The sequence below is a fragment of the Glandiceps talaboti genome, chromosome 14, assembly GCF_964340395.1.
Source record: "Glandiceps talaboti chromosome 14, keGlaTala1.1, whole genome shotgun sequence".
NCBI classification, from domain to species: Eukaryota; Metazoa; Hemichordata; class Enteropneusta; family Spengelidae; genus Glandiceps; species Glandiceps talaboti.
Window position 1 is genome coordinate 11,653,480 of NC_135562.1, and position 18,466 is coordinate 11,671,945.

General features: G+C 35.0%; 2 protein-coding genes across 3 annotated transcripts; both read right to left on the reverse strand.

Moving 5' to 3' along the window:
- Positions 1 to 1,007: 1,007 nt before the first annotated feature.
- LOC144445573 (putative thiopurine S-methyltransferase) lies at positions 1,008 to 8,796 on the reverse strand. Its single transcript, XM_078135180.1, has 9 exons — positions 8,720 to 8,796; positions 6,929 to 7,075; positions 6,404 to 6,496; positions 4,997 to 5,129; positions 4,430 to 4,482; positions 3,866 to 3,940; positions 2,961 to 2,997; positions 1,768 to 1,853; positions 1,008 to 1,031 (listed from the first exon to the last, which is right to left on the reverse strand). Exons 2-7 carry the CDS (start codon positions 7,000 to 7,002, stop codon positions 2,979 to 2,981), a joined length of 447 nt encoding a protein of 148 aa, XP_077991306.1. The 5' UTR covers positions 7,003 to 7,075; positions 8,720 to 8,796; the 3' UTR covers positions 1,008 to 1,031; positions 1,768 to 1,853; positions 2,961 to 2,978.
- Positions 8,797 to 9,164: 368 nt separating this feature from the next.
- LOC144445571 (putative thiopurine S-methyltransferase) lies at positions 9,165 to 18,243 on the reverse strand. 2 transcript variants are annotated; one of them, XM_078135178.1, is made up of 9 exons: positions 18,168 to 18,243; positions 16,052 to 16,182; positions 15,471 to 15,563; positions 14,473 to 14,605; positions 13,927 to 13,979; positions 13,318 to 13,392; positions 12,174 to 12,259; positions 11,397 to 11,441; positions 9,165 to 10,674 (listed from the first exon to the last, which is right to left on the reverse strand). In XM_078135178.1, the coding sequence occupies exons 2-9, from the start codon at positions 16,123 to 16,125 to the stop codon at positions 10,556 to 10,558; spliced, it is 678 nt and encodes a 225-aa protein (XP_077991304.1). In that variant the 5' UTR covers positions 16,126 to 16,182; positions 18,168 to 18,243; the 3' UTR covers positions 9,165 to 10,555. The 2 variants fall into 2 exon arrangements, with proteins under 2 accessions (XP_077991304.1, XP_077991305.1); XM_078135179.1 differs by having other exon boundaries at positions 16,048 to 16,182.
- Positions 18,244 to 18,466: the final 223 nt, after the last annotated feature.

The following is an 18,466-nucleotide window of genomic DNA, read 5'->3' on the forward strand; positions in this document are numbered from 1 at the left end:
TCTACATCCAGACTAAGCACCATATAAGAATAAAACTTGTAATGGTTGCAGCCATAGTGAAAGATAAACTCTACAATGTATATATACATGTGTGTGTATTGTAAATGTTGCACCTCTCCAACATCTATGGTAGCACCAACACTTGAATAATTGCAGAAAATGCAAAGGCTAATTTGACAGTGTGTCGAGGTAGTGCCAAAATACAAGTATAGAAAAATAGAAATTTACATTTCACTTTTTCCCTAAACACTTAACAATCTGGGAATTTTCTAATGACTTTGGTATTCAAGTGCAGCTTACTGCTTCAGGGAAAGTTTAAATACAGCTACAGAGAAATGTGTGTGACCTAATTGTCCCCTTGGTCCAAGCTGCACTATATCCTTTCCGTGAATCGTCTCAATATCACATCTTTTCCCTTGAAAAGAAAAAAAGGTACACAGTATATTTTTATTTGAATACACCTGATATGCTGAAAATATTTTAACTGGCTTGACACTCTCTTTTACATGTCAAAACCTAAGGGATTCAAGTAAAGTGTGATGTCATCACTAGAGGTTTTCCCATAACCCCTTGCAGGAAATCCCCAACATTGCTAAACATGTGTGAAGTGCAGTAAGGCATCTTTACAAGATTTTCAAAGTTGAGTCAGTTACAGAAGTGCTATCTTTTCACGTAAAGTCATATGCAAGTTGATATAGTATATCGTATTTGTATATATTGTATTTGTCTTATTTGTATTTCTGTGTGTGTTTTAACTTTTCCTGTTTTATTGTCTTTAGAGGGCCCTGGGGAAGACTAGCTTTTAGCTTACCAGGTTATCTGTATGATTTTTAACCCGCTTTAAATAAAGTTTAAATAAACAAATAAAATAAATAAGATAGTAATAACAAAGTGTACTCAAGGCAGAAATATGACTAACTGTACATTTACTCAAAATGTATAATTTGCCATATAAGATCAGTTGTGACAAAAATGATGACAATTACCGTAATGTTCCTGAATTACTTCCAATGGCACAAAATGAGGTGGACCTGTTGGCAAAACAGTATACATGTACTTGAAAGAGAGCTTGTGACATTTTCAAAATAAACAAAATACAAACTAAAGTTGGAACAACTTGCCATGATAGATAAAAGTTGATCAGTAGCCCTGTCTACACAGCACTAAAAATCCTACCCGAGGTAGGATTCAGGATAGTTTGAAGTCCGTGTAGATGCAAGTGCGTCCTGAACCTGTCCTGAAACCATCCTGACGCAGGACACCTCTGAGAGGTTTCCTGAAACCCTCCTGACTTCGTCCTATATACTGTCAGGACAGAAGGCACGACATCTCCGCTGTAACCTTCCTACGTGTAGAAAAAATCTATCTTACCTCAGGTAGGACGACCTACGTGTAGATGGGGCTAGTGTCTGTCTTGTGATCAATTTTATAAATTAAGTCTTGATAGAACTTTTTTTGTCATACGATGCACGAAATATAACACCAGCTTGTTTGCTTGCTTGTGACAATCGGGAATGTGAGACATACAATGTACTATTAGTGTCAGTAACTTGTCAATGTACAAATAACACAAGATCCCAGATAACCTGAACTAACTGAAGTACATGTATTCTTCAGTAAAAGTAGAATACAGCGATCGAGTATCTTTTAACTTGCGCAACACACCAAAATGTATGTATTATATATCAGCTTATACCCCAAGCAAATCATATAATGGGGGAGAATGGCTGCACAAGAGAGAGTATTATAAAGAAGTGCTGAATTTACCTGTCCTCATTGAAGGGTCATACTGAAATGTCTCAATCAAAGTGACTGCATTGGGTTTCATCACTGACATCACGACATCACTGTACCTGAAATGAATCAATCAAAGAAATATAAATTATAAATGCTGCAATATTTATGTTGATTCAAATATGTTGTTATATTTTGCTGGAAGGTTAAGCTGTCATGTTAGTTTTTGCTTGAAGCCTTTCATGTTAGTACATGTAATTGCTGAAAGCTGTCATGGTAGCATTCACTTGCTGTAAAGCTGTGATATCTAGATTGGCCATTCATAAACTATACAGCAAAAGTCAGACTGACCACTATACTGGCATATTTAAAACTGACTACAGTAAATTTGTTCATCAGGTTGGAAATTCAAATAGTCAGAATCATAATGTTTTTGGTTATATTTTTATGTACTTTTATGTAATCAGGAAAAAATTAATAGGGTTATGAATCAACAAACATTATTCTAAAAACTTGTTGAAAAACACTGTGACAGTTAGATTTTAGGTGGCTGATCTTTCATATAGGCTTGTTTGCTGCAATGGTCAGACAGGCTTGTTTGCTGCAATGTTCAGTTTAATCTCTTGAACATTAAAAATAGGTGCACAATTGCAAGATTGACACTGACTAGTTGAAATTATAGATATATTACTGCAACTGTCAGATTAGCATTTAATTGTTAATGGAAACATTCAATTCATATTAGATAGTTTGAATATTCAGTTTAGCAGCTATTTACAGCAAGCTAGCTTTAACTAAAACATCAGATTAGCGGTACAGTGTTTATAACTATACTCAATTCACATTTGATAGTTTCCTGCAATATTCGGTTTACAGCAACATTCATACTGGCTATAGGTTTACTACAATGTTAACATTCAATTCATATTTGATAGTTATTGCAATCAGTTTAGCAGCTATATATTTACAGCAAGATTAATTTATGCTGGCAAGCTTACTGCAACTTCAGATAAGCAGTTGCTTATGGCAACATATGGTCCATATTTGATAGTTTACTACAATATTAGCATCTTTTTACAGCAAGATTATTTATATTGGCTAGCTTACTGCAACATTATATTAGCAGTATATGTTTATGGCAACATTCACTTCATATCTGATTGTTTACTGCAATATTCACATTAGCAGCTTTTTTTTACATAATTTTTGATACTGCTTTATCTTACCAGTATGTTCCTATAGTTTCATTTGAAGACATTCCTACTGAAGAAAATTCAAAGTTGATATTTTTTGTGAATATATAGCAGTACAAGTTTGTACATGAATTTCTTATTAGCTGGTTTCCTTGGTAGGTTAACTTCATCTCATATTCTTAACGTCATCATCAACTACACAGAGTAAATCATATCTCATAATTACTTCAGTTTGGATATGAAACAAATGAACAATTTACATAGCGTGCATGCGTGCCTGTATGTATGTATGTATGTATGTATGTATGTATGTGTGTACATACTTAGAGATGCATTATACTCTTTTGGGTGTGAATTTCATGATGTGAAAGGCAAATTTTCCTTAGTAACATTAATATTGATAAGTTGGTGATCTTACCCTCATTAATAATTTCATTGTACAAGTGGAGATGGTTAATTTACATAAAAAATATGCCAATTTCACAGATATCATAATTACAATATAATATTGTGAGTAATATTGATAAAGTTGATGATCTTACCTTCATTAATAATTTCATTGTACAAGTGGAGATGGTTAATTTACAACAAAAATATGCCAATTTCACAGATATCATAATTACAATATAATATTGTGAGTAATATTGATAAAGTTGATGATCTTACCTTTATTAATACTTTCATTATACAGTGGAGATTTTTAATTTACAACAAATCTAATATGGGAATGACTTGAAATCATAACTTAAATAAGGATGTCAATTTTACAGATAACATCATTGTATTGTCACCAACAACCACAAAAAAATCTTGAGTTGAGTTCATCTTTTTCTCACTATTTATAAGAAAAAGACAACCTACTGCAGAAAGATAGGCAAATTATACAAATAAATTGTCCATGAAAAACAAACGAAAAAGTGTAGAAACAAATGACATACTTTTTCCTATCCTCTGGATTGATAGCTATAAAGCCCGCCCTATCCCAAACAGCATCAAATTGCCCTGCAACATCTCTGCAGATAAGAAATTTACAGAAATCACATATATGATTAATCTACAATGTGGTCTCTGAGAATCATTTGTTGCATGATAACCCCCATATTGCTTCTTTTAATATGGGGGAGCAGTGATTATCAATTGCAAGGTATTCACATAGACTATGCTGTGCTGTATATATAAATGTATGTTCAAATCTACCGTTTCCATGAAGAAAAATTTTTATACCCAATCTCTACAGACATGAAATATCACACTGTAGCCGTTATATATATTTTTCCACAATGATAAATTAATTCAATCATAAATATAAATGATGTAATATTATCCAAATGGCCGAGGTGTCTAATTCTCTCCAATCAAGTTTATTTCACTAAATTGTTTTATATCTGATTATTTATGTAGTGCTTTGTGGAGAATCAATGTGAATGAATCTACAAAAAAATGCTTATCAATTTGCAAATATTTAAAAGAATGACATCAAAATAACAACAACAGGTGCTTACCTTGAAAACTGAAAGAAGTCACACTGATAGATTTTGATTTTTTTGTCTTTGCTCTGTTTGGAAAGAAAGAATGACAGCACATATAAGGTAACATATATCACCACATGCAATTATTACAATTCGGTTGTCACTAAAACAATATCTACACATCATATAATGAAGTGAACAATATTATGTTGGTTTTGTTGTTTATTATTTGAGTGTACAAATGTACATATTTTTGTAATGTAGTTAGTAAACCATGCCATAATTGTTACTATTCCACAAAACATACCCTTAGTCTAATAATAACATACAAAAGAGTAACTTAATTATCTAGAGTTATTCCTTTTTTGTTCAGATATCAGAAATGTACCACTTTTAATTGACTTGTGAGAATCATTACCCTAGAAACACTTTTTGTGTGTGATATCATGTAATAATACCCCAAAACAAGATACTGGGCTTTCCATGATTAATGGCTAGACAAAAATAGACTCTTTATACTCTAAGTCTATCCTATGACATCAATCATATATGGAAAGAAAAATACTGCTAAAATTACTAGAATAAGTCTTGGCAATATACCATATAAACTGTTCCATCTTGTAAATTTTCTACAGGTGCAGTTGAATATTCCAGGTTGTTTTCTTTGAAGAATGCTTCACATGCCAAAACAGAGTATTCCAATCCTGTGACATCATGACCTTGTTCTGCCAACCTGAAATATTACATTGATTAACTTACAATAATAAAACTGCACCCATAAAATACTTCTAAGTGAAGATTTTACATACTTAGTATCTATACATAGGGAAAGGAAGTGTATTTTATAGAGAATGGCTACCTGTGGCATAGTGGTTTAAGAGCCCTGAGGATTAGCAGTCATCATGGTTTGAATCCCAGTGGAGAAAGGTGTTTTTTAAGTGACCAATCCAAACCCAGGGTGAGTGTTCTACAGATTTGATGGGTGCACGTACTCACTCAGCCATGGCTCACTCACAAGACAGGTGAGAATTTTGGGGGACTCCTATAATGAGTCAAACAGTTGAGTATGATTACTAAAATGGCCATGGAGCACACAAGTTCTATGTTTGCCAGGCCTGGCTGTCTCCAGTATAGCCTGTCGACTGATGGCATGGGAAAGCCGTGAGTTTCACAGTGAAGCCTAATATGGAGCCTACAGTAACTCAATGTCATGTACTCCCAAATCTCAGGGACGGATTCCGTAGAAATGTGTGGTTGTGATTATGTGTGTAAGTATATCTGCATAAAAAGAAATTGCCATAGCATTTTCCAGCACAAACAAATTGTGTTTGAAGAGAATAAATGCAATGAACAGAACACTGGATAAAGTATATGGCCGAGAATTGGCAAAAATTACATTTGGTAACATAACTTGGGATGGTAAAATTTCTCCCATACAATCAACTCTTAGGAAACTAGGTGTGTTTTACAACTTATTTTCCATAGCAGAGGTAATTTGTGGTCTATTCATTTCAACAGAAAATGTATAGAACTACAAGTTCAGTTTTTGCAAACATAGACAATAATATAAGCTGAGGAGATGGTAGAACGTGTAGAAATGCATGAATTCATGTTTGTCGATTTTAATGATAATGATAATGTTGGTTTCTTATATAGCGCTTTCCCACTCCTTGCTCAAAGCGCTTTACAATTTATTACCCCTGGCTCGGATCAGAACAGCACAACGGCCCTTTAGTCTTCCTCAACTCCCCGGGGAGCATACAATCCATTGCAGCCATTTAAGCGCATAGGATTAAAGCCTTCACATTGCAACCTACATCCTACCAGGTCCCCAGTTATACAGCTGGGTTGACTGAGGCACAGTCGTGGTTCAAATCTTGCCCAAGGACTTTAGCCACTCAGAAATAAACAGCAGGCAGCGACGGGGCTCGAACCTGCAACCTGTAGATTCCAAGCCGGTCACGCTAACCATTCACCCATCATGACTCCACATGATTTTACACTTACCATATAAGGTCAATTGTCTTCCCACACAATGGCAAGAGTATTTTTAGTCCTTTCCTACCATTAGTCAGGGTGTCTATATGTTGGACTAGCTGCCTGTCGATAAATAACAAATTAATGTAAGAAAGCATGCAGATCTGAGTTGTACCTCATGCTGAAGTCCTTTTTATCAGCTTCACAAAACTGTACTTAATTACAGAAAACCATAACCATTTTTTTATAGTCTCATGTTTTGAAATCCAATTTTCATAACTAATTTTAGTTGGTAAAATCTACTCAATTCCCCAAGGTTCTATTGGGATTTTGACAGAAAGTAATTTGTGAAGAGTTTCAGTCCCCATCATATCATATACCAGACTCAAATATTGGTCACTTTTGGCAATCCATAATAAGTTTGTAAAGTTAGTGATTACATGTAAAAGAATATACAACAAAGAATTTGAAAGTCATCTAAAATATTAAGTATCTGCTGATGTGGATTGAAATTACTACCAGAAAAAACAATAATATATCATATGAATATCCTACTCATTAACAGCACCCCTATGGAAACCAATTCTTCCATCTTCCCACATCTGCAGCCAGGAGTCAAGATGTGTCATTTTTTCTTCGATTAATACTTGGTTGTCAGCTGTAGAAGTAGTGGGATGGTTGCTCCTCTTTGTTTCAGTGGTCCTAGAGTACATGACACAAAGTTAAAGTGTTATTAACAATTGTAACAAATTAAATGATATGACATATTATAAGAATTGGATATTGTAACACAGTGACAATTTATCAATATAGTCTAACTTTTTCACTACTAGAGGGACAACTATTTTGGTTGTCACATTTAGGTATTTCAGAAATATTATACCAGTAATCAAACTTGTTTCAGTCTAACCCCCCCCCCCCCATTGTCCATGGTTGTGATTGCCAAGGTTCTTTTTCCTGTTCTGGAGTGGTAGCACTCTATCCTTTAACACACACACACACACACACACACACACACACACACACACATTTTCATTTCCCAGCATGCCTACATATATAGTAGCTCTGGAAATATACAGATAAACATTTGTGTTTTCGGAATCCTTGTAGTACATATTTCCAGAGCTATAAATATAGCACTCTATACTAAGACCCATTAGTTCAGTTTTGCTATCACTTCTTACTGGAAAACTGCAAACTCACAATGACTAAGCAGTACATGTACATTACTAACATCAGGCAAACAATGGGATGAAACTTTAAATACAATTCCATATTATGTGATAATTCATAGTTGACAAAATCTGCAGCCACAAGAAGTATATCTCATTAGTACTCGATCTACCAGTGACTTTTTAATATTTATTTTAATATATATGCAATATATTCTTAGCCATCATCCGGTGTGAATGTTAGTGAAAGGTCGCTTCAATATACAGGTCTTCAATAGTATACAGTATGTTACATTCCATCAAATGTGTACCAACTACCATTATAAATTAAATAATGAAATTATTCCTTAATTTGAGCAATAATTTGAGATTATTAAAATTGATAATTACTATAATATTAGTTAGGAGGTAAATGTTAAAGTTGACATGGTGAGATGTGATGTCATTCATAAACAGTGGTATTCTGAATTCACAACCTAGAAAGGCTATGATACACACCATACACGTGTATTACGGTGTAAATAACAAAGCGCGTCAATGGATGGATGACGTAATGGGACATGATAAAGCATTTTCTCATGTGTACGGGGGTGTACGTGTATCGCGGTATAAACCAACGCTGCCACATGAACATTCCACAACAATTTTGTGACCTGACATATTCATGGTCACTGTTTCTACTTTTTACAGAGTACTTATCACATGGCAAGTTTCACGGTTACTCTCCGGGGGAGTTACTCTGCCCTTGGAGGAATTATACTGACAGTATAATTCCTCCAAGCTCTGCCCGATATGATCATCAATGCACTGAGATCTCGTTTAATACGCGTTTCCTCGACAGCCTACAGGTAAAATTGTGTCCTGTGACATGAATACGTTCTTGGCAATAAATAGGTAAGTCTGGTTTCTATACCATACGAGTTGATGTAATCGTAACTCGCGATCGTACGCGTATCGTGTACAGGAACTAGAGTACTGGGGCTCGTATGTACACGTCAGTTAGGCAATAACAACAACCCCGGGGATAAAACCTTCGACGCGACATCGGACATGTTCAATCAATCAACTTTTAAGTATATATTACAAGTAAAGTTTGACAATAAAAACGGATCGACCTGTACAATGACTAAATAAAACCATGGGCGTATAAGTTCCATAATAAAACTGTACTCACCTGCACGATTATTTTCTGACAACTTCGAAGATGTTATCTTTATCACACGATCGCTCGTTCACTTTGCACTGTCTATTGGTATTAGTTATTTAATTAAAGCCCCCTAGGTTCACGAATGGCAGCAGTGACCCCTTAACTTACTTGCACTACCTGAAAATTCTAAGTTTGCGCTCCATAAGCGCACGGCAGAAAAGTGTCATACAAGTATATTCAGGAAAATACCGATCATTCGTTCATTCATTCATTCATTCATTCATTCAATCAATCATGCATCAATCAATCAATCAATCAATCAATCAATCAATCAATCAATCAGTTTTTGTTGTGTTTCTTGGCATTGAAGCCCATAATGGACCCAAATAGATATCCCCACAGATGCTACTTAATGTTAAAAGAGTTGGATTAGAAAGTAGAGAGCTCGAGATAAAAAGTCATTTTGGTTTAACATGAAGAATTTATTTCATTTTGGTTTTGGACACACATGTGGTTTAATCAGAGGGTTGGCTGACACACACTTTTTTTTACATATTAACCCAAATAATGAGACTGCAATGTAATGCAATGAACAGTTACACTTCCCCAGTTACACTTTACTTTGATTGGGGAAGTTGCACTTTTCTTTGACTGTGGAACAGTTACATTTTACTTTGATTGTAGAACAGTTACACTTTAGTTATACTTTACTCTTCCTTGGGGAACAGTTACACTTTAATTTTATAAGGGAAAAGCTATACGTTAGACATATGTTAGTAACATCATTATGAAAATGTTTCAGTTTTGTTTTGTTTTTGAAAGGTAAGGTAACACATTTCTATAAATTTCAATAAAGCATAATTATAGTATTGTTATGACAGTTTATCCTTATTTGCTCCCACTAGGCAGAGCCAGGAGAGGGCTATGGGAATGACTATTATCAGTCCTATTCCTGATATGCATAAATAAATTTCACTCTGACCTGGCATACATTTGTGTACTGTAGGTGACGTATACACGTCACGTCACATAACTTCATTTCAATAACATTTTAAATAAGCCCCCAACGGCAAAACTGAGGGGGGGGGGGGAAGGCAATGCCATAGGATCCTCTGTGTGTGTCCATCCGTGTCCACCTCTATCTAAAATACACACCAATCAACTTCAACCAAACTGTCAGTAAACATCTAATACTATTGCTATCCTGTGCATATGCACGTCACTTCATTTCTTGACTCTTGCAATAACATCCAAAATGGCCACCATTTTTGTTGCAAAAATTTTATATTTTGCTGAGTAACATTGGGCTAGTAGATAGACTCTATATTAGTGTCTACTCTACACCCATATTTTCAATGACAAGCTTTCTATTGACCTTTACCTTGAAGGTAATTATGTCATAAAAGTAACATTTTGCCTTGTAACATTGAAAACTTGGTAGATAGACTTTATTTTAGTGTCTACACCAGTGTTATCAATGACAGAATGACAGAACTTTCTAATGACAGACATTTGTAGTTCGGTCCTCATCTAAATGTCTCTACGAAATCCATGATGCATTTTCAGATAACAGTGTACCCTTTGACCATAACCACTGATTTCAAGGTCAAAAGACCCAAAATGTTCAAACTACAAGTAACTGAGGAAAAAAAGGAAATGTTCGCACTGAGGTAGGTCAGTTTGTTTGTCTCACATATGTTGTTTGCTAAAAACTGACTATATATGATAACAGAAACTAGAATGTAATGATATGTGGTGATTTGTAGTGTTGATAACATGTAAAACCATGTATGTTATGGGACATATCAATTTAGTAACCATAGCTACGTACATGTATATCAAAAATAATGTTAAGGAATCCTCTTATTTCTTAGGGGAAATGCTAAATACAGTTTCCATAAAATACTTGTGTCCCCTTTCTTTCCAATTCTCTTCATCCAGAATATCATGTTCACAAACTGGCTTGATATCAAATCTTTCACCTGGAAAAATAAAGTAATAGTAAAATTAAGTTATGGAATAAGTATATAATGAGGTAATGGAGTGGATATTAAAAGGGAATGCCACTCCAGGAATTAAAGCTTTTTCATAAACTTTGAGTTCGTGCCTCCTTTGGGGATTAATTTGTTGTGGGTCACATTGCCTCATGGTAGTCAGAAAAAACACATGCAATTGGTGAACATTGAATAGTAATGATTCTAGATCCTAAACACACACACACACACACACACACACACACACACACACACACACACACACACACACACACACACACACACACACACACACAAAAAAAAATTGTGTGGTTCCGATAACATTCAATTTTAAATTGGGGTAGGTAGATTTTTTATTTTATTTTATCATATTTTTTTTTTCATGTGTGAATGTCTAGTTCAGGTTTTCCATTGTTTTCCAAATGATCGCCGTGTTGTTTATTTCTTCCTATTAGATGTAAAGCTATTACAGATTGGAAGAATACTTTTATATTGTCTTTTTAGGTTGGTGTCAGTTTCTAGCTGCACCCACTATTTCTTGCGAGACTTCACAATTTTTGCGATTTTATTATTATTTTTCTCAAATATGTAAAAAAAAAAAAAGTTCAGGGTCGGCGTGAAAAACTTGGTGGGGTTGGGTAACCAAAACCAAACAACATTTTTTATTTGGCCTTAGTATAATGTGTACCCAAAATAAATGTAGGACTAACCATAATATTCCTGGATCACTTCCAATGGTACATGGCGGGGTGGACCTGTCAGAAAACCAGAAAAAAAGATTTATGCAGACTAAATTGTTGATGTATTGAAAACAATTTCTAAATGTATTAAGAATGTCTGATTCAGCCCAGTGACATTTTTAAAACCAAATTCAACAGTGTGGTCAGAACTTAAATGGCTAAGAGCTAGCATACATAGTGATTGAGATTATATACATTTTGTTTACAATGTGGTCAGAACTTGAAGGGATAAGAGCTAGCTTACATAGTGACTGAGACTCCATACACTGTGTTTAACTTAATGAACAGATACATATCAGACAACCACTAAACTCCACTACTCATTTAACAATTGATAAGTTATTTCTAGAAACTGATGCATGTTATCAAGATGTTGATCTCACTGCTAGTTATTTCTCTAATGTAGTATGAAAAGATCATCAATCTATTTGTACAATATGGATAATTTCGTTTTGAAAACTTGGAAAATACACATAACACTCAATTTTGCTGCTAGAGTTGAAGACGTAACTGGACATCAATCTGCAAAGGATGAATGAAATGATAGGTCTACACTGTACAGATGAAGGGATGGGGAAGGACATTCAACCATAAGTTGGAATTGGAACAGGAAAGGGGCATATAAGCAGGTGTTGCTATTGAAGAGGGGAGGGGTATATCTTCAGGTGCTGCTATTGAAGAAGGGGAGGTGCATGTAACTGTTGAAAGTGGAGATGGGGAGGGGCATATACCCATGTGTTGCATTACCTTTCATAACTGTTGTATCATACTGTAATGTAGTCATCAAACATACAGAGTCTGGTTTCATGACAGATATGAGTACATCACTGTACCTGAAATAAATAAACAAATACATAAGAAAACAAACAAACAAACAAACAAACAAACAGACAGACAGACAGACAGACAAAACAAATAAACAAACAAAGTAATTGAGTATGAGTTTTTATAAGTGATATTGCAGCTTTTGTTTCATGGCTACCGATATTTTAAAATAAATACTACTACTACTACTACTACTACTACTACTACTACTACTACTACCACTACTACTACCACTACCACTACCACTACTACTACTACTACTACTACTACTACTACCACTACTACTACCATTACTACGAAAGTGATGCATGTGATGCCCATGAAATGAATTGTCTACATTTGGACTCGTGGAGAAGACCTTTTTCTGATGAATGAAGTCTGCGACTTTCCTGAATAGTGTCTGATAAGTATGATGATGATTGGCCATTTAGTGATTTATAGGTGGTGTACATTAGTTTGAAGTCAATCCAATATTGTACTGGTAACCAGTGAAGTTGCTGTAGTATGTTTGTGGATAATTATTAATCAAACCCATGGCCAGTCACTGGCCAGTGTATCCAAACCCAGACTGTGGTGGCGGTAGGTGTATGAGTTAACCAATCGGCCACTGATAACCATCAGCTAGTGACAACCCAAATTTTAACCCTACACCCATAGGCCTTTAAAACTGCACTACTGAGCTGCAACTGGAATGTTTTTTGTTTAAAATTTTTTTTTGTTAGGTATAATGACTTACTCGTCATATTGAACACCCTGAATATTATTGAATGTAGGTACACATATTTGTGTAGCTATACACACACAGTATCATGTTACATTATAAGATTTATTTTGGGGTCTGCACCTAAAACTCAACATGTGGTACCCAAATAAATCACAATTCAGCTTCTTTCTATACTACATATAGATAAAGAGACCTCTAATTGACATAAACAATGTTTAATTATTGGTATATTTTATCAATTTCAAGTAAATAAAGTTATTGGTTTGCTGCATGATCCGACAAATAAATTATACTAAAGTTACAGCTAGTGCACATTTAAACAATCGAACAGGTATAACTTACTTTTTCCTATCCTCTGCAGTGATAGCACCAAATGCTCCCCTATCCCATGCTGCATCAAACTGACCAGCAACATCACTGTATACAGAAAAATATATTCAAACATGATTAATTCTTCCATTTCAATATCTCGTTTTAAGCTTTCTTAGATATAGCACAAGATAAAAGAAGAACTTATATAGTCACAAAATCCAAAAATAAAAGCAACTATTCTGAGGTGCTTCACAAAGTAAGTTATGAGATTTCTAAATATAAAATAAGAGATATACAAAATATTAAATTTGTTATCTGTGCAGCTGATTATGAATCGTAGTTTATATGTTGTGTGTCTGGACCACTGGATTAAGACTAGTTCCAATGAACTATTTCCATGGCCCTCACCAGGGTGGGTGACTATGCAATATTAAATTATGTTTTGTGTCATGTACATGTACACTTTTCCAGTCTAAGTTCTGTCATCCCTTTTGGTGAAAATAAAATCAATTACCATATTATAGTACACACACTATATTATATAGTATTGCAATCTTTACTTCATATAGTCACCCAAAATTGGTTAATATGCTAATGAGCTAATCATTATGCAAATTTGAAAATTACTGCATACACTACCTTGAAAACTGGAAAAAGTCACACTGATATATTTTGATCTTGTTATCTTTGCTCTGTTTTGGTAAGGAATAAAAAATAAGATTCACTAAAGATGCCATCATGCAACAATATTTACCCAGAAATAAAGTGAAATAAAATAAAATAAAATAAAATGGTTTTGAAGTAATTACTGGTAGGTTATTGATATAGCAAATTTATTCATTTATTTGTTATGGAAACATATCAAGTATCTATCTCTCTATTCATGAACTTTCTCTTTATCAAGTTGCCATCTACATTGTGTGTGTGTGTGTGTGTGTGTGTGTGTGTGTGTGTGTGTGTGTGTGTGTGTGTGTGTGTGTGTGTGCACCCTGGTAAGTATGTACATAAAAATTATGAATGTAGGAACTGCACCACATCAAACCTCTACCTGCCATAAGCCTTCATGCAATCATACATTCATTTGAAACAGTTTACATTGTACATGATCATAATGCTCGGCATGTGTTATTAATGATTAACAGGCCAACACTGTATTTGTATGAACACCAACCCTTGATGACATACCGTATAAAGTTTTCCATCTTTCAAATTTTCTGCAGGTGCAGCTGAATATTCTATGTTGTTTTCTTTGAAGAATGCCTCACAAGCAATGTCTGAGTACTCTACTCCAGTGACATCATGACCTTGTTGTGCCAACCTGAGATACATAATGCATGCACCAGCAGGATATATTGGGGAGATACAAAATGGTTTAATGATTATATTATAATTTGTGTGTGTGCTATGAAGCTACATATGACAGCAGAACTACATGAAAGACAGGGATCACCCCGGGGTGGGGGGGGGGACTCCCATAGATGGCTATACGGGGAGGGTTCGCGTGAAATGGGTCGTTTTTTTTTATGCTGGTTGGTATCAGAAAGGGTATACTTTTCATGAAGTGTTCATATCGGAAAGGGTTCACTGTACAATTCCTGTAGCACAGGTTGAATCGTTATCTTAAGATTAACCCATTTTGAATATGATATAAAAATATAAAAATGACAACCGAATCCATTGTTTAGCAGGAATACGAATGATTGCTTATAAGAGGGTGAAGCCCAATGTTTCTATATGATATATAACTTCAAAAGGGTCTGGATCACCTTCACATGGCAAAGTTTTGTGTGATTTTAATAACTTCAATTCTGGGGCATATTAGCTAGCAAGGCGCATTCTACTAAAAAGCCAAGTCAACAGCTGAGCTGCCCAGGACACACAATGGTCAGCTTTAGGTTTAGGTTCTGTTTCCATAGTTTTTACCAACAACATGAATAAAAATGTTGATTTTTTAAAAAAAATATAAAGTTGCAATCTTTAGGCACCCAACAGTTTATACAAAAACAAGACTTCATCACATATTTAATATAAGGAAAAAAAATAGGGTGAAAAACAAGACCTCCATAATGATGTATGTGGTGTATGGCCTTTTGAATTCCCTGCATTTGCATAGATTACCCACAATGCCCTTTGTATACATGTGGTGGTGTGTACGTAAGAAAATTAAACAATAGATCACTTACCATATAAGGTCAATTGATTTACCACAAAGTGGGACAAATATTTTTAATCCTTTCCTACCACTGGTCATGGTATCTATTTGTTGGACTAGTAGGCTGTAAATAGAAAGAAAATTAAGATTAACCAAATACGTGGGGGAGTAAAAGCTTAAATGTAGGAGAGACCATATATTGAAAGTCAAAGCTTTTGTACATTCTAAAGCATTTTTAGTAATATAATTTATTTGTCCCTTTCAGCCCAGAGACTTGTGGTACTTTCTATTCTTGTAATCCTATCCAATGCCCAGCTTGTTGTGTTTCTTGATAAGTTTTTCTACACTACATGTTTAATATCCCAACTAGCTTCTGTGGTGAGTGCATGCTCTCAGATGGCTTGTTGATTTTATTCAATTACCATCAATTACCATTATTACTAGAGGATAAAATTGGCAAGTTTTTATTCACCTATTTGGCAAAGTTCCAGTATTTAACTTTCTTTCTTTTTCATAGTTTTAGTTATCATTTGAGAATGAAATGCATATATAAGTTACAGTTCCTGGGAAATATCCTCACACATTCTGTTCTCTGACCCATGATTCACCTACTTATTGACAGCATCCCTATGGAAACCAATTCTTCCATCTTCCCATCTCTTCTGCCAGGGATCAAGATGAGTCATATTTTTGCTACAATAGCAGTGTAACTCGCTAGTTGTTACCCTTTTGTTTCAGTGATCCTAGGATAAAAGAACTTGACAAAATAAGTCATCATCATCACCATCACCATCACCATCATCATCATCATCACCATCATGTCTCCACCACCACCACCACCACCACCACCATCATCATCATCATCATCATCATCATCATCATCATCATCATCATCATCATCATCATCATCATCATATCATCATCATCATCATCATCACCATCATCATCTTCATCATCATCATCATCATCATCATCATCATCATCATCATCATCATCATCATCATCATCATCATCATCATCATCATCATCATCATCAACACGACATGACATGAACCAATGTGTTTGAAGTCATGCTCCCATATAATTAAAAGCTGAAGTTTAAAGAGCCAGCTGTATATACAAGATTCCTTAGATGTACATTCGAAATACATATATGAAACGCAGAATGACATTTTAATGAACACTTTCTTCACAATTGTCAACTTGTTTCGACTTGAACCCAAGACTTTGAACATTTCTTTCCATGCCATTGAAACAGCATTTTGTTTATTCTTTTGTAAAGTATCTTTTTAACCAAGTAAATAAAGTTTCTCGTGAAAAGTCAAAGTTAAAAGTCATCATCATCATCATCATCATCATCATCATCATCATCATCATCATCAGCACCACCATCATCATTATAACTATAATGAATTTTATTCTGTGGCAGATACACAGGCATTTGTTTGTTATGTCTCTTACTTTGTGGTGAGTGAACTTGTGCGATCACAGAATTAGAAACAAGTTTAAGAAACATTCTGATACATATCTTGGGAAACAAGTGCCTCTGGACAGATATTACTAATGAGTGTGGATGAGTGCAATTACAGCTCATGGTATTCAACAAGCTATATAATTGGTGCCCTGGTGGATTCAAATTACTGGCATAAACACTACAAAATTCAGAAAACTAGGGGTCAAAAATCTACATTTCAGCCAAAAACTACTAAATTATCATGCATGGGTCGATGAATTGTATGCATTGTCAGGAAATAGGAGTTATATTTTTATGTAAAAGCCTCAGAAAAATATTGAAAATTGAGAATGTGGAAAGTATGTTTGTCAAAAATCTCAGAAAAAATGTGAAAATCGGCAACTTGGAAACTATCACCTAGTCTCAGTTACCCTCTTGCCCCTCTGCATGGGGCTATGCCCTCAACGGCAAGAAGCTGGGTAACCGAGACTACGGTATACCTTGATCAAAATATGGGGTCAAAGGCACAGGGGCGTGTAATATTGCATAGATTGTTGTTTTCCAGGTCTACAGACTAAATATAACAACCTTTTGAATATATATTCCTACCTGTATAGGGAAAGAGAGGTTTTATATTTATAGTATACGTAGTACTGTAGATCGATACATTTGTAGCAGCAAGATTCGTATGATATTTTCCTAAGAAAACGGAAATCTAAGCAATAATACACGCCCCTGTGGTCAAAGGTCGTACATGCGTTCAGAGAGGAGGTCAAACCATAGACTTCGTCTCAGACCACATAAATAGTTAGTTAGTGGTCTGAGACTTCGTGTAGCAGTCTATGGGTAGAAATATGTACATTATGCTTAAAAAGTCAAGAGTCGAAAGTCTACATGTGTCGAAAACGGGGCAAACAACCTTGATTGTAAACGTAATTAATTATATTTGTACATAACAAAAATAATGGGTGGGGCTACGACTACTGTTTGCAGACGGTGCACGAGTAATAAATTACTGTGATTACTAGTATGACCCTCAGCAGGAAGGGACGACTTACTCCACAGGCACTCGAATCAATCTGTATGATTTGGGGGGGGGGGGTGTATTGTGAATAATACTTATTCACTATACATTAAAACAAATCATACACATTGATTCGAGTGTCTGTGACTTACTTATGCAAGCAGGACTATGCTACGACAAACATGCTTTATATTATACATACACGTGGGCACCTATATGGATATATAGCTTAATCGTGCAATAACTGTTACCTGATGGCAGATTAGTCGCACCCTACAAACTTCTAGTCGCTAGATATACACGTTCCGACTACCGACGATGGGAGCAGCTGTCTGAATTAGAGATCCCCAACTTATCGCAAAACATCAACACTGTGACCCTCTAGCTTGCGTGAGTCTGCTATTGGATTTTACCATCATGGATCAATTCAATTCAATTCTTTTATTACTCATCTCACACTATCAGAGAGTGTGGTATGGTATTACATTTCAAAAATAATACAAAATTGTATTGTATGAACAATTTACAAAAAATGTTTTACTTGTACATG

Bases quoted from the DNA above. Each gene is read 5' to 3' on its own strand.
- LOC144445573 (XM_078135180.1), bottom strand. From the start codon at position 7,002: ATGACACATCTTGACTCCTGGCTGCAGATGTGGGAAGATGGAAGAATT. The intron at 5,130-6,403 runs GTAAGTGTAAAA...GTAATATTTCAG, and splicing joins AAGACAATTGACCTTATATG to GTTGGCAGAACAAGGTCATG. The intron at 4,483-4,996 runs GTATATTGCCAA...CTTTCCAAACAG, and splicing joins AAGATGGAACAGTTTATATG to AGCAAAGACAAAAAAATCAA.
- LOC144445571 (XM_078135178.1), bottom strand. From the start codon at position 16,125: ATGACTCATCTTGATCCCTGGCAGAAGAGATGGGAAGATGGAAGAATT. The intron at 15,564-16,051 runs GTAGGTGAATCA...TTCTATTTACAG, and splicing joins CATAGGGATGCTGTCAATAA to CCTACTAGTCCAACAAATAG. The intron at 12,260-13,317 runs GTAAGTTATACC...TATTTATTTCAG, and splicing joins ACTGCAGAGGATAGGAAAAA to GTACAGTGATGTACTCATAT.